Source organism: Podarcis vaucheri (genome assembly GCF_965113315.1).
Source record: "Podarcis vaucheri genome assembly, chromosome: 15".
Classification (NCBI taxonomy): domain Eukaryota; kingdom Metazoa; phylum Chordata; class Lepidosauria; order Squamata; family Lacertidae; genus Podarcis; species Podarcis vaucheri.
In genome coordinates, this window is record NC_138753.1 from 16959308 (window position 1) to 16974620 (window position 15313).

Consider the following 15313-nt stretch of genomic DNA (forward strand, 5'->3'; position numbering starts at 1 on the left):
AAGGCTCTGTAGAGCTCTCAAGCAGGGATCCTAATTCCGGGTCAACAGCCTGCTGAATCAGACCAATAGCCCATCTAGTCCAGCATTCAGTTCTCACAGGGGCCAAGCAGATGCCACAATGCAACCAAATCAGGATGAGTGCTCCATAAACAGGTGGTCCCCATTGCAATGCTGTTCACACTAATCCCTGTAGGAAGAGGTTTTTTGTCAGGAGTTTTGGAAGCCCAGCTTCAAATCACCACTCAGTCATGAAGCTCCCTGGGTAACATTCGGTCACACACCCTCTCTCAGCCTTGCCATCCTCACAAGGTTGTGAGGATAAAATGGGGAAGAGGACCATGTGGATTATCCTGAGCTGCTTGGAGGAAGGGTGGGTTAATGAACGGATGATAGCAAAGTGGACATCCAATGAAGCTGGTCTTTGGAAGATTCAGGACAGGTAAAAGAAAGTAATTCTGCTGAGGAATGTTGGAGAGTATGTCGTGCAGCTCAAAGTTAAACTGTGGAACTCACTCCCACAGGAGGCAGTGATGGCCATCAACCTAGATGACTTCAAAATAGGATTAAACAAATTCATGGATAAAGGCTGTCAGTAGCTATGCTCTGCCTCCACACTTGGAAAAGTTATTGTGCTCAGATCTCACTTTCCTTTGCAGAGGTTTTATTTATTCTACCTCGTGATTTGGATCCTGCTTTCCCCGCCTCGTGGCTCCCATCTCTGGTTTTGAAGTGTTCAAAGGGCACAGGGATTTTGATACCGGAAAGCAAAGTTAAAGTTTTATCATTGGTGCCTCCTCCCTTTGCATTTAATGTTTCACCTCACCTAAGTTTCAGGCTGTGTCTGCCAAGGGAGAGGGGGAAGGTCTGAATTTGAGGGCACAGCAGTAGGGAACAAGGTTCAGACACCCCAAACGATCATATTTTACTGGCATATTTGCTTAAAAATATCAGACTTGTTTGGGCCACCTTTTGAATTCCCCCGCAAAATGCCCCCAATGCTGTGAAAGGCTTGTGTTGCTCTATTTGCCAAGGCTGGTCCCATAAATTCCACGTGATCTCTTAACTATTCTGGAGCCTCCCAGTCAAAAGTCTCCTGCTGGCACCTGCTTTCAACGTTTCCTTCAGAGCTCCAGGTCCTGATGATGGCAGACCAGCTATTAAAAGAAATTGAGGCTGCAGGCATCAGGGACCTATCAGAAAAGAGGTCCCTGGTGATAAAATGGGTAAAGGGGCAGTTCCCAGGTGTGGAGGTGGTCACCACAGAAACCCTTCAGCAGTGGATGAAGGAAAAACCAGAGGAGCTGATCATTCTTGTAAGTAGCAACTTCTTGCTGGCAGGAATAGTTAAACTGCAGAACTCTCTTCTGCAGGAGACCACCAACCTAAATGGCTTTAAAAAGATGATTAGGCAAATTCATGGAGAAGAGGGCTATTGATGGCTACCAGCCAAGGTGCCCATGTTCTGCCTCCACAGTCGGAGGCAGAGTGGTCAGTTGCCAGGATCAGGTAGTCAGCTAAAATGAATTGAAGGCTTCAGGGCCAACTGTATCCATAAAGGGACTGATGTACAGTGGTACCTCTGGTTACGTACTTAATTCGTTCCGGAGGTCCGTTCTTAACCTGAAACTGTTCTTAACCTGAAGCACCACTTTAGCTAATGGGGCCTCCTGCTGCTGCCGCGCCACCGCGGCATGATTTCTGTTCTCATCCTGAAGCAAAGTTCTTAACCCGAGGTAATATTGCTGGGTTAGTAGAGTCTGTAACCTGAAGCGTATGTAAGCTGAAGCGTATGTAACCCGAGGTACCACTGTACTCTCAGAATCTCTGATGATTAAGAGAAGGTTAGAGAGATCAAAATTTTGTATGTTTTTGCAAAGGGAGAATTTGGGAAATATGATCTGTCTGGCTTAAAGACTAGGAAAGATATGAAAGGGGTCAGCTTGGAAGCATCTAGATAAAATTGCAGTGATGAGTAGAAGGTATGGTTCTGACAAGGATAAATCTTTACAAATATTGCCTTTTGATTTCCTGTCCTAGTGGACTGTTGTTGGGGGGGGGGTGTTGTTGTGGGTACAATTTATCTTATATTCAGTAAAGCACTGGATATTTTGCTTAAATGTGGGTTACGTGATAGCACCACCAGGTGGATTCACAGCTGATTGGGAAACACCCCTCAACCAAAAAAAGTGTATTTCTCATCAATGGTTCCTCATCTAATGAGAGGGAGGTTTCTACAAAATCTGGGCCACAAATTTAGAAATGGATGCAGCCCAGTCCTGTGCCTGTTTAACCAGGAGGACGGCTAACTGAGTCCCAAAGCAGGTCTGGGATTGCAGGAGCAGCAGCACCCAGCTTCTTCCCAAAGGAATGCTTTTCAAGGCACAAGGGTGTTTGAAGTGGGATGGGGACAGCCTTGGGGATCCCTGTGGCACTGGCCACCCCCAATATGTTGATGCCAGGCCTCCCAGAGCACATACTCTCCAACATTTCTCTCATGAAAATAGGGACGTCCCATTCCACAATGATAATTTTACTATTTATACCCCACACTTCTTACTGGGTTGCCCCAGCCATTCTCGGCAGCTTCCAATATATATAACAGCATAATAAAACATGAAACATTATACAGGATTGCCTTCAGACAGCTCCAGGGTCTGATAGCACCATACCCTCCAACAGTTCTCCAGTGAAAAGTGGGACATTCCAGGATCAAATCTGGAATCAGTGGCCTCCCTGGAAAATAGGGACACTTGGAGGGTCTGAGAGCATTCCCAGCAACCCTTTTCTTCTTTGACTCGCTTCAGATATACAAATGCTTCGGATTGCAGAGCCTCCGGACCCCATTAAAGAGTTTCATTTTCATCCCAGTCACGTTTCCTATTGTGGGCCTTCATTCATGAGCCCGGGAGATATTGCCAGGCTCTCCTCCTCCTCTGTGGGTCTGTTTGAATGAGGCTTGGTTGCAAGACCCTCTGCTCCACAAAGGGGTCAGGACACCCATGGCTGCTTCTCACTGCATTTCAAGGTGAGAAAGTGCCACAGAAAGGGCCTCTGTTGATAGCCAAAATCTGAGTTGCCTACTGACCCAGATTCTCCCCCCTACATCAGGAGGAGAAAACAACCTCTGTGGTGTAACCCACAGAGTCAAACAAGCAGGATTTCACTGGACATTCCTTGGGTATGTTATTTTTAAAAACTGCCATTTATACAACAGCCTCAACGTGTCCTTTTTAGAAACGGTTTTGCTATTTTTGCACGAGGAGATATCATGTAACTGTTTTAAGCGGCATCCTATAATCTTCCCCATTCCAAGAAAGCGTTTAAGAAATGAGTTTTAGAAAGGCTCCTCCTGCTGACTTATTCTTAGCTTTTGTTAACATGGCGGGAGAGGGTATCTCTTTACACAAAGTGGTTTTAGCAGTTGAGAAACTATCATCTTCACAAAGCAAAGAATGCCATCCCTCCCCAGTAAACACAGCCTCTTCCTCCGGCTAAAAGGAGGTGGGGGCAGCCCACCAGACAAACCCACAAGCTCACTTTCCCACGTGGGACTTCAGGGGACAGCCCCCGGCAGGATGCTTTGGCCCTTCGCTGGGCCAAAATAAACGGCAGCGTTTTCTATTCCAGGCCACCCAAGCCAGGCCAATTTTTGCTTTCATAAAGGATGAAATATGCAGGACAAAGATGGACCCAAAAGTTGCATCTGTTCTCTAAAACTAGCTTAGCTGAACATGGAAGAGAATAATAGAATCATATAATTGTAGAGTTGGAAGGATCATCTGGCCCGACCCTTTGCAATGCAGGAATAAACAGTTGTCCCACAAAGGGATCAAACCTGCAACTATGGCAATATCAGCACCACACTGAGCTGTTCAGTATCTGACCGTTATTAATTTGAATGAGGCAGCTAATTTAGGGTGTCGTCTTGAAAGGGCAGCTACCCTGTTACTTTTTAATTTATAATCATTGTGTTTTTACTCCCAGGTCAAGGTGATTGTGGAACTTTCTGGTCAAAATGATGTAGCCAACTTTGGGTACAATTCTCCTTGATAGGTGTGAGTGTGACATTGGCTGCTAAGAACATTAGAAGAGATTTGTATCTGGTTCAGGGCAAAAGATGGCTCACTTAGTCCAGCATCCTGTTCTCACATTGGTCAACCAAATGTCCTAAAAGAAAGCCCACAAGCAAGCAGATCCTGAGTTCAACAGCAGCAGTCCTGACCCTGAGCTCCTGCTGTGATTCCCAGCAACTGTGTGCTTTCCCACTTCAGGCAAGAAAACCATTTGGAGCTAGGCCTGGACTTTAGGTCTGCTGCACCAGAAACGGGGGAAGCCCTGGCAATCTCCTGTAACATTTTACTGTTGACCCCGTTATTCCACCTGGCTCCATTTTGCTGCTGCTGTGTACTGTGTTCATTTACTTTGAAGGGGAGGAATTCAGGAGCATTCTGGGAAATTAACCTGCTCTGTCATCCTGTTGACTGAACTGAATCCGCTTGCCCAAAGCTTATCTGGAGGAATGAAATGATGTTTGGTTGCAGTGTTGACATGTCTCCCTGGTAAACATTTTGCTCAACCCACCCCACCCCCCACTTTCCCAGCACATTTCCCATCACTTCCCAAACAGCAAACAGCCAGGGGGTTTATCTTTTAAAGTGGATTTGTTGCACCATGGCAACAGATTGCCTGAATTTCCGGTAGGTGCTCAGATCCCTCCCACAAAATCTTGGCAGTCTTGGGGGTGCCCAAAGTGACAGGGAAATGCCATAAAAAGCTTGGAATGAATTGGTGATTAACAAGAAAGGCATATAAAGAGCCCACAATGGAATCAGGATGAATGCAGGACAGATGCGCATTGTCACATGTAACCTCCCCACAAGCAAATCGGAATGAAGGCCAAGAACATTCCCTACAAAAATGTGAAAAGAAGACAAGAATAATGAAGCAGCATTTTTGCCTTATAAGGGGTCCCAGGCTGAGGGGAGGCAGGAGGCAAGTCAAGTGCTCCTGGATGACTCCAACAGTCTCTCCCCTGATGTGTCCACATTTGTAGGACACCCCTCTAGTTTGGGGGAGGGGACAAATAACAAATAGAGAACAGGGGATGTTCTGATTTTTCCCATAATAGATTGCTTGTATGGTTTGTTTTTTTAAATATCAAATGTCAAATTCATTTGTTTTTGGTGCTGATGCTTTACTGGAGCCCTAAGCATGTGGTTAGCCTGCCTGTTGGGGGTCCAACACTGGGGTTATGCGTTTTTTAAAAAGAGAGAGGAAAAAGCCGATCTTTGGAACCAACCACATTCTCACAATCAACCCACCATGGTGTCCCAGCATTCCAAAGAGCTTGATGGGGCCCAAAAACGTCCTTTTGACCTATATGGTCCCTGGGGCTGACCTACAGCTGCCTTGCCTTCTACCTTAGGACTGGGCTTGGCCCCAGAGAGAGGCACCCATTGTGTGCCAGAACGGAGATCAGCACTGGGGAGCCCAGAAAGGAGGCCAAGGAGGCCCCCTTCTCCGTTTGACTCAGGCCAGGTACAATTCCAGGGCTCAGGTTGCCAGAGAGGCCAGCGTCTCTCTTTAGAATCAGCCCTTGCAGCCAACCAGTCTCCCAGCTGGGCCCAGCCAACAGAAGCGTCTCTTTGCTCTCCTTCAGGTCATACTGACACAACCGCACCACAGATATTTTAAGCCTCCACTGCTTGAAATAAACGCTGCTCGATTTGCAAGTCGGTTTTGTAGAGCAGGCTCTTTTCCAACCCCTGGCAACACAAGTGTGTGCGGTTGTGTCAGTCTGGTCCCTATGGACGTTGTTAGTGCCAGTCTCCAAAACAAATACCCTGAGGGTGCTTTCAGGCACGAGACAGGACTGACTTTGTGGCTCATTTTGCAAATTTGTGCCTGGTAGCCATGAATAGCCCTCTTCTCCATGAATAATTTGTCTAATTCTCCTTTAGAGCCATCCAGGTTGGTGGCCATCACTGCCTCCTGAGGGAGGGAGTTCCACAGGTTAACAATGCACTGCCCTTCTATCATGTCGCCACTTGCTTTTCTCTAGGCAAAAACCTCCCAAACGCTGCTACCTTTCCTCATAGGAGAGTCGCTCTATCCCCTTAAACATTTGGGTTTCCCTCTACTGAACCTGTTCCACAGCTGTTCCACCCTCCCTGCATTCATGCTGTCAATAAACTATATCCATCACACCCCAATATCTCTTTCTGGATTAGTCAAATCTAGATTAATCGTTCTTCTTTTTTTACTCAGTTTACATCTCTTTGCAGCAGCTTTCCTGAGTCTTCACTCATTTGCCCAGTTTGGACAGCTGCTCCCTTGGGAGCTCTCCAGAGGGCCCATTCTTCGGATTTCATCATCGTGAACCGTATGGGGATGATCCACAAACTTTGGCATCCCTTCAGCTCACAGAGACTCGGATAATTGTAGAGTTGGGAGGTACCCCCCCCCAAGAGTCATCTAGTCCGGCCCTGCATGCAGGAGTCACAGTTAAAGAATACCCAACGCATGGCCATCCAACCTCTCTCTTAAAACCTCCAATGAATAAGTGTCCAACTTCTTCCAAGGGAGTCCATTCCTCTGTAGAACAGCTCTCACTTTCAACTCTGGTCATAAACGTTCAGTCACAACAGTCCGGTTTACTGCTTAGCACACTCTGCTGTGAATGCGGTATTATCTATTCCAATCCTTCCAATAACAGAACCTGCTTCCAAACTTTAAGGGGACCTCTGCTCTTGTTCCTTTGCAATGAAGTATTTTTCAGGAGCTGTTGAGGAGTCACTGTGTCTATCTTTTGTAAGGACAAGTATATTGCTTGGGATTCATTCATTCATTTTACTGCATTTCTGCTCCACCTTTTCTCCTCAAGCAGCACTGGGTGGTGTGTACCTGGTTCTGTCCCTTCTCATTTAATCTGCACAACAACCATGTGAAGTTGGTTAGGCTGAGAGAGTGACTGGTCAGCCAGCAAGCTTCATGGCTGAGTGGGGATTCGAACGCCGGTCTCCCTGGCCTAGTCCGATACCGCACTGGATCTCTATTGGTTTTATTGTGTGGGGAGTGTAAGCATCATCCATCCCCCCCCCCCATCTGTCTGAGAATAAATCGGTAGGCTTCTGGTGTGAGAGAATGCATGCAGCACGTTCAAGTGAAAAAGGATTTGCTTTCACTTGCTTGCCAGAACAGTAGAATACAGTATGTCTGTCGTATGGAAGTGGGAGAACCCTTTTGAAAAGAGTAACCCTATCAAACAAAGTGGGGCTTACTTCTGAGGAGGCTTACCAAGGAATGGGAATTCTAACCTCAGGTAACCCTGGTGCAAATGGAAGCAAGGCGGTCTTTATTCCGGATTATCGCTAACCCAGAATACTTTTCTTCCTGGTTCTGCCCTGCTAGAATGCAGCCTTTTGCTTTGGTCCAAGAATTACTTAACACAGAATTCACCCAGAAACCTTCAGAGATTCTCTCCTGCAAAGGTCAGGCAAAATTTGCAGAGAGTTTCATTTGCAAACAGGCCATAGAAAGAGGGTGTGCATAGAAGATGCTTATTTATAACCAGCCGAGGACACAAGCTGCAATTTCTCGACTCTTTCTCTGTCATTAGGCAGCAGGAGCAGCAGTAAGATCATAGGGATTCCTGCATAGAACAGCAGAGCCTTGATTAGAGGTTTGGCTGATCTGGCCACCAGTTGTACTGAGGGTTGGGAGTAGGGAGGGGAGCAGCAGGTGATGCTGCAGAGCTCACAAAAGCCCCATTGTATGAATGCCTGTGAATCGTAGACTACAAGTCAGAAGGGACTCCCAAGGGGCATCTAGTCCAACCCCTTGCAATGCTGTAATCACAGCTCAAAAATCCCTGACAGATGGCCATCTAATCTCTGCTTAAAACCCTCCAAAGAAGGAGAGTCCACCACCTTCCAAGGTCATCCGTTCCACTGTTGAATGGCTCTTATCAGTGCTTTTTTTCTGGGGGGACGCAGGGGCATGCATACCCCTAAACATTTCGGGAATCTAAGTTTGGCCCCATTGAGGGGCAGTATTTCAATATGAGTAGGAAAATGAGAGCACCCCTAAACATTTATTTTTAAGAAAAAAAGCACCGGCTCTTACTGTCTCAAAGTTCTTTCTAATGTTGAGTCGGAATCTTCTTTCCTGTCATTTGAATCCACTAGTTTGGGTCCCCTGCCTCCGGAGCGGCAGAAAACAAGCTTGCTCCATCTTCCATGCGACAGCTCTTTGGGAATTTGAAGATGCCTGTCAAATCAAGGCTCAGTCTCCTCCAGGCTAAACATACCCAACTCCCTCAACTGTCCCTCATAAGGCTTGGGCAGCTCCAGTGGGCAGAACTAGGAAGCCAGTTTCCACCAATCATTAAACACCAAACATTTTGCTCTCTTCTTCTTGTTGCCTCAGGACACTCGGACTTCAGCTGAGTTTGACGTCAGCCACTTGCCGGGTGCCATTTTGGTTCCTCCCGAAGCAGATGCCTTGCTGGAGTTTTTCAAGACACGGCTTGCGCCAGGTATAGCCAACTCCTCATGTGGTGAGATCCTCACAGTCTTGCCAGCAGGACTCTGGCAGGGGTTCTGTGGTGGGACCATCTCATCCATCAGGCGGGAGAACCTGGTTAACATCTCCACACAAATCATGAAGGCACTAATGCTTCTAAATAAATAATGTAAGATATAATAATGTCAATATTTTTTATTTATACCCCGACCTCCCTGGCCAGAACCGGGATCAGGGTAGCTAACACCAATAAAATTACAATAAAACATAATAGGAAAGGAAAGGAAAAAAACACTATATAGGATAAATACTGTATGATATACTTCTTTTCTTCTGTTCTCTCTAAGCTTTTTTTTTAAACTTTATTATGTTCAACTGAAATACTCTCAATAAAAAAATTAAAAGGAAAAAAATGAAATTAAAAATGTATTACGTTTCGGAACAGCAGTTTTCAAGATCAATGACAATCCACAATGCTTCCTTCCAGCCTTCTCGTTTATACACATATTTTGTTATTTATAACTGTCCTGATGTTTTGCAATTCTCTTTTTGCAACAAGACGAAACCAGACCTTTCTCTCTATGGACGCATATATATATATATATATATATATATATATATATATATATATATTTGCTTTCGTAGATTTTCACGGGTACAGGAATGCAGGTTTTGGTGTCTTCGGGTGTCTTCCCGTGTAAGAGTCGGGGTGTCTGTGCGACGTTTCGACGAGGTCTCACTCGTCATCTTCAGGCTGGTGCTTTCGGCTTCTTGTTACTGGAACAGAGCAGAATCTGGTGTTTGAGTTCCTATAAATACTGTTGAGGGGTGTGGTGTATAGCCTCCAACGTTCTGGGCAGAGAGGAAGTTCCTAGATTAGTGTGCCTCTTCTTCTTTTGTTCCTTAATTACTTGAGGGATATCTTGAGTGATTTCATGAGTGATATTCTGAATACCACTGGGTGGGTCATTAAGTGTAGATTAGTTGCTAAAGCTTTTGTGTCTTGACCTCTTGAGCTTGTGAAGAGTTTTTCTGAGAAGATGGCTGTGCTGCCAACTAAATGCAGCACAGCCATCTTCTCATACACCACACCCCTCAACAGTATTTATAGGAACTCAAACACCAGATTCTGCTCTGTTCCAGTAACAAGAAGCCGAAAGCACCAGCCTGAAGATGACGAGTGAGACCTCGTCGAAACGTCGCACAGACACCCCGACTCTTACACGGGAAGACACCCGAAGACACCAAAACCTGCATATATATATATATATATATATATATATATATATATATATATATGCTTTCGTAGATTTTCACGGGTACAGGAATGCAGGTTTTGGTGTCTTCGGGTGTCTTCCCGTGTAAGAGTCGGGGTGTCTGTGCGACGTTTCGACGAGGTCTCACTCGTCATCTTCAGGCTGGTGCTTTCGGCTTCTTGTTACTGGAACAGAGCAGAGTCTGGTGTTTGAGTTCCTATAAATACTGTTGAGGGGTGTGGTGTATAGCCTCCAACGTTCTGGGCAGAGAGGAAGTTCCTAGATTAGTGTGCCTTTTCTTCTTTTGTTCCTTAATTACTTGAGGGATATCTTGGGTGATTTCATGAGTGATATTCTGAATACCACTGGGTGGGTCATTAAGTGTAGATTAGTTGCTAAAGCTTTCGTGTCTTGACCTCTTGAGCTTGTGAAGAGTTTTTCTGAGAAGATGGCTGTGCTGCATTTAGTTGTGCTCTGGCTTGGCTTCGTGTATAGGGGCGAGCTGTGGTTTTGTGCCTTGTGCCAGCCAGATCTGTGTAGGGATTGCAGGGGGGTGCAGCATCCGGAGGTGCCACTATAGTTTGGCTACTGGATGGAGTCTGTAATATGTCTGTGGAGAGGGTCTGGGTTTGGGTCTGGTGTGGTTGATTGGTGACGGCGTTCTGTGTGCCTCTGGTTCTGGTGTCGGTTTTTGTGGGGAGGGCTAATTTCCAGATGTCTGGCAGGCGGGACGTGTCGTCACGCTTGTTCATGTTGTGAGGGTGTTTCTCTATCTCGATGGCTTCCATGATTATTCTCTTGTGGTGATGTTCCATGTTAAAGAGCAATTTGGAATCTGCAAAATTAATTTCGTGTCCTGTTTCTTTCATGTGTTGGAAAAGAGAGGAAGTTTTTTCTTCTTTTTTGACGGCATTTTTGTGTTCTGCGATACGTGCATTTATTCGTCTGTTTGTTTGTCCAATGTACGTGGCTGGGCAGACTTTGCAGGGTATTTCATAGACCCCTTGGTTTTCCAGCTGGATTTTGTCTTTTGGGTTTCTGAGGATATTGGCTATTTTTTGGTTGGTGCAGAAGGCTGTTTTGATATTGTGTTTATGGAGGATTTTGCTGATTTTGTCTGTAGTGCCCTTGATATAAGGAAGGAGGGCCATGCCATTGTTTTCTTCTGTGTCTTGGTTTTTGGGGGGTGTTTCTTTTTGGATTAGCTTCGTAACCCTGTTTTTCTGGTATCCATTGGCGATTAACACATTTGAGAGATTCTGTAACTCAGTTGTCAAGTGGTCTTTGTCAGCCAGGCGTTTGGTTCTGGAGATGAGAGTCTTGGCTACGGAGTTTATTTGTGCAGGGTGGTGGTGTGATTGTGCATGTAAGTAGCGGTTGGTGTGTGTTTTTTTTTTTTTTCCCCGGTAGATAGTGTGTCCTAGGGAGCCATCAGGTTTTTTGTAGATTAGGACGATCAACAATATCAAAACAGCCTTCTGCACCAACCAAAAAATAGCCAATATCCTCAGAAACCCAAAAGACAAAATCCAGCTGGAAAACCAAGGGGTCTATGAAATACCCTGCAAAGTCTGCCCAGCCACGTACATTGGACAAACAAACAGACGAATAAATGCACGTATCGCAGAACACAAAAATGCCGTCAAAAAAGAAGAAAAAACTTCCTCTCTTTTCCAACACATGAAAGAAACAGGACACGAAATTAATTTTGCAGATTCCAAATTGCTCTTTAACATGGAACATCACCACAAGAGAATAATCATGGAAGCCATCGAGATAGAGAAACACCCTCACAACATGAACAAGCGTGACGACACGTCCCGCCTGCCAGACATCTGGAAATTAGCCCTCCCCACAAAAACCGACACCAGAACCAGAGGCACACAGAACGCCGTCACCAATCAACCACACCAGACCCAAACCCAGACCCTCTCCACAGACATATTACAGACTCCATCCAGTAGCCAAACTATAGTGGCACCTCCGGATGCTGCACCCCCCTGCAATCCCTACACAGATCTGGCTGGCACAAGGCACAAAACCACAGCTCGCCCCTATACACGAAGCCAAGCCAGAGCACAACTAAATGCAGCACAGCCATCTTCTCAGAAAAACTCTTCACAAGCTCAAGAGGTCAAGACACGAAAGCTTTAGCAACTAATCTACACTTAATGACCCACCCAGTGGTATTCAGAATATCACTCATGAAATCACCCAAGATATCCCTCAAGTAATTAAGGAACAAAAGAAGAAAAGGCACACTAATCTAGGAACTTCCTCTCTGCCCAGAACGTTGGAGGCTATACACCACACCCCTCAACAGTATTTATAGGAACTCAAACACCAGACTCTGCTCTGTTCCAGTAACAAGAAGCCGAAAGCACCAGCCTGAAGATGACGAGTGAGACCTCGTCGAAACGTCGCACAGACACCCCGACTCTTACACGGGAAGACACCCGAAGACACCAAAACCTGCATATATATATATATATATATATCTCGAGAGTCAGCCTGAAGGTGGGCGAAAAGGTGAAAAGTTTAAAGCGTGAAGGAAGTGCACGTGGAATGTTTGAAGGCTTTTAACCAGCCGTGCTGTTTCCCTGTGTTTTTCCTACAAAGCTAGTTTCTTGTGACGTCTAATTAACCAGGTTGTAATAACTCGGTCATCCTGATAAGAGCTGTTAAGTTCTGCTTGTGAGCAGCACACCCATTCATCAGCTCAGAAGAGAGTCAGGATGATGTGAGTTTTCTCCAGTCCAATTATGCAGACTTTTACTCTAATCACTTTTCTCTCACACACATCTCTGTCTCTTCCAGGGCGGGAGGAGGAGGGTCCCAGCAAGCCCATCATTTGCTACTGCACAGTGGGTTATCGGTCGTCCATGGCAGCTCAGCTCCTGGTCAGCTACTTCTCCAAGGAGGCTGGGAAGACCTGCATGGCGTCGCCCAAGATCTACAACGTCTGTGGTGGCCTGGTGGCTTGGGCCGTTGAACGGAGGCAGATGGTGGACAAGCAGGAGAGGGCCACCTCGGTGGTACACCCCTACAGCCCCACCTGGGCCAAGCTCCTTGAGCCTGAATTCAGGGCAGAGATCTGAGGAGCAGCTTGAGCTGAGGCAAGGGGCCTTCCTGGCAAATTATTCCAAAGCAGCAGCAGCAGGTGACTGTCAGAACACACAAGCACCCACCCCATCCTGAAAGTAGCATTTCAAGGACTCTCAGGCGTTGCAAAAGAGACTTGCCAGACAGTTCAAGTCTTGCAGTGTTTGCAACAGAATATTTTGGGAAACGAAGCAGGGGCAAACCAGTGTGGTGTAGTAGTTAAGAGCGGTAGACTTGTAATCTGGTGAACCGGGTTTGATTCCCCGCTCCTCCACATGCAGCTGCTGGGTGACCTTGGGCTAGTCGCACTTCTCTGAAGTCTCTCAGCCCCACTCACTTCACAGAGGGTTTGTTGTGAGGGAGGAAGGGAAAGGAGAATGTAAACTGCTTTGAGGTTTTGCGCAATCAGGCACTGTATAAAGTCTATGAAATAAAGAAATGAAATAAAACGATGGCTTAGATTCCTCAATTACAGAACTCCCTTGGGAAATGAGGGCTGCATGTTTCTATCACACGGGTGCCAAATAGACAGCTTACTTCTTTGTTATGTTTTGGGAGTTACAATGAGACTTACGGTATATGCCCTGATTATCCTTAGTGACTTAGAAAACAGGGGCTTTCTGCTATTCTGCTGAAATTTAGTGTTTCAGTAGAAAGTATTGGTGAGCCGATTGAGAGAGATGGTGTTTATCTCATTCCGCTTATACATTCCCTACTTGGAGGCTCCTGTTGCAGGATGCTCTGTGCAGGGAATCAGTCAGCAGGTGGGTGTTATGTTGTGCTTGGGGACAGGGAAACGGAGCAGACAAGGAGAGGGGAAACGGAGCAGGCAAAATACACCAAGTGACTTGAGTTGTGAATCTTTTTTTAAAAAGGACATAAGATATGTAAATAGAGAATACCTAACAATTCCTCTTGAGCATTTTGCTCCTGGAATGTCAATAGATTGGGTAAGCCAAGGAAGTGAAGGAGAGTCTGGAAAGCTCCAAAACAAAAAAAACCCAGACTTTATAATGCTGCAGGAAACTCAGTTTTAAAAAGAGGCTTGAGCTATTAACACTTATAAATATTTCTTGAGGCATGTGGTATTCAGTCACAGGCACCTCTAAAGCTGGGAAATATTTGCATGTCCCCTCATGTATCATTTAAAGAAGATGCAGTTCTTACGCATTTCTTAAAGGGATCCTACATGAGGGAAATTCATTGGGGTTGATCTATGGCCCAAATAAGGACAAATAGGTGTTTTTAAAACCTGTACAGTATTTGATCTTTTATGAGGCTTTCAACAGGGACTCTTTATATGGGTGGGAATTTGAACTGGGTATTGGACCTGAAAGATGATCTGAAAGGAAAGTGGTGAGCCACAGCTGCAAAAAAATCCATGTAGTTTAGCAGAACTTTTAGTTTTTACATGGTGATTTTTGGAAAAGTATTTCTCTTTCTGCTGTCAGGATTGCAACACATATATTAGGACTGACTGCTTTGTTCCTCTGATTTGATTGACAATACCAAGCACCCCCCCCCTTTCCACAGTCTCTCATGGCTTTCTCCTTCAAAGCCTTAAGGGTGAGAAATTTGCCTTTTAAAGGCAGCAATCTCGGAGTTGCCAAATCTTACCTTTCAGGTAGGAATTTTGCAATGGGTGAGGCAGCCCTCGCTGGTCACTGGAAAAATCCAGCATAAGTCAGCACCATTGTAAAACAAAAAACCAAAACCAAAACCCATGTTTTGTCCCAGAATGCACCTAAATCCAGGCATGTGAGATTAATACAGGGGCAGAAAAACAGATAAATTTGTTCAATCCTGGAGTTCATCTCCATTGCTTTTTGGGATGCCCTTTGCCTGCTTTCAGGGTCCTTTCCCCCTTCCGTAGAGGGATGGAAATATCTGGTGCTGATGACACAGGTGGGGAAAGCTGGAAGTGGGGGAGCAGCAGTGAAGACCCACATTTTTGGCTCAAGAGAGCAGCCTCAGCTGGCAGAGACTGGCCTACTTCTTACGTTCAGCAACAAATACTTCAAGTCCTTCCCTAGCATGGAAAGGCCTGGAGTCCCCTGGCTGCCTCTGCCCATCCCAGGAGAAAGAAGCTTTGCAAGCCCCCCTGCTTAAATTAACTCATAAAATATATTGTTCCACACCACCCCATTCTCCAAACAGTGAGAGATTCCAGGGGTTCCAGGCTCATACCCAGTGTTTGGTTTCCTTGGAAGGAAGGTCAGCAGAGACTGTGATGTGTTTGAGATATATGGCTTTATTTACACATATATACATCCTGAGCATAAGATGAAGGGGCTCCCAGCATCAAACACCCCAGCAGATCTTTCTTCTCAACTAGTCGTAACTTTGGGTCCAGTACAGAACAAGCAGGTCTGTGTGTATCCGGCTTCCAGCCTGGCTCCAGTTCATCTCATCCACATTACTCTGGTTCTTGT

At 45.7% G+C, this 15313-nt stretch overlaps 1 protein-coding gene across 2 annotated transcripts; it reads left to right on the forward strand.

The window, feature by feature from the left end:
• The first annotated feature begins 210 nt into the window (after positions 1 to 210).
• On the forward strand, positions 211 to 13330 carry LOC309520134 (tRNA uridine(34) hydroxylase-like). Of its 2 annotated transcripts, XM_082201604.1 has the most exons (4): positions 211 to 439; positions 6716 to 6810; positions 8428 to 8536; positions 12597 to 13330. In XM_082201604.1, exons 2-4 carry the CDS (start codon positions 6763 to 6765, stop codon positions 12875 to 12877), a joined length of 438 nt encoding a protein of 145 aa, XP_082057730.1. In that variant the 5' UTR covers positions 211 to 439; positions 6716 to 6762; the 3' UTR covers positions 12878 to 13330. The 2 variants fall into 2 exon arrangements, with proteins under 2 accessions (XP_082057730.1, XP_082057729.1); XM_082201603.1 differs by lacking the exons at positions 211 to 439; positions 6716 to 6810 and adding an exon at positions 745 to 1313.
• The last annotated feature ends 1983 nt before the right edge of the window (positions 13331 to 15313 follow it).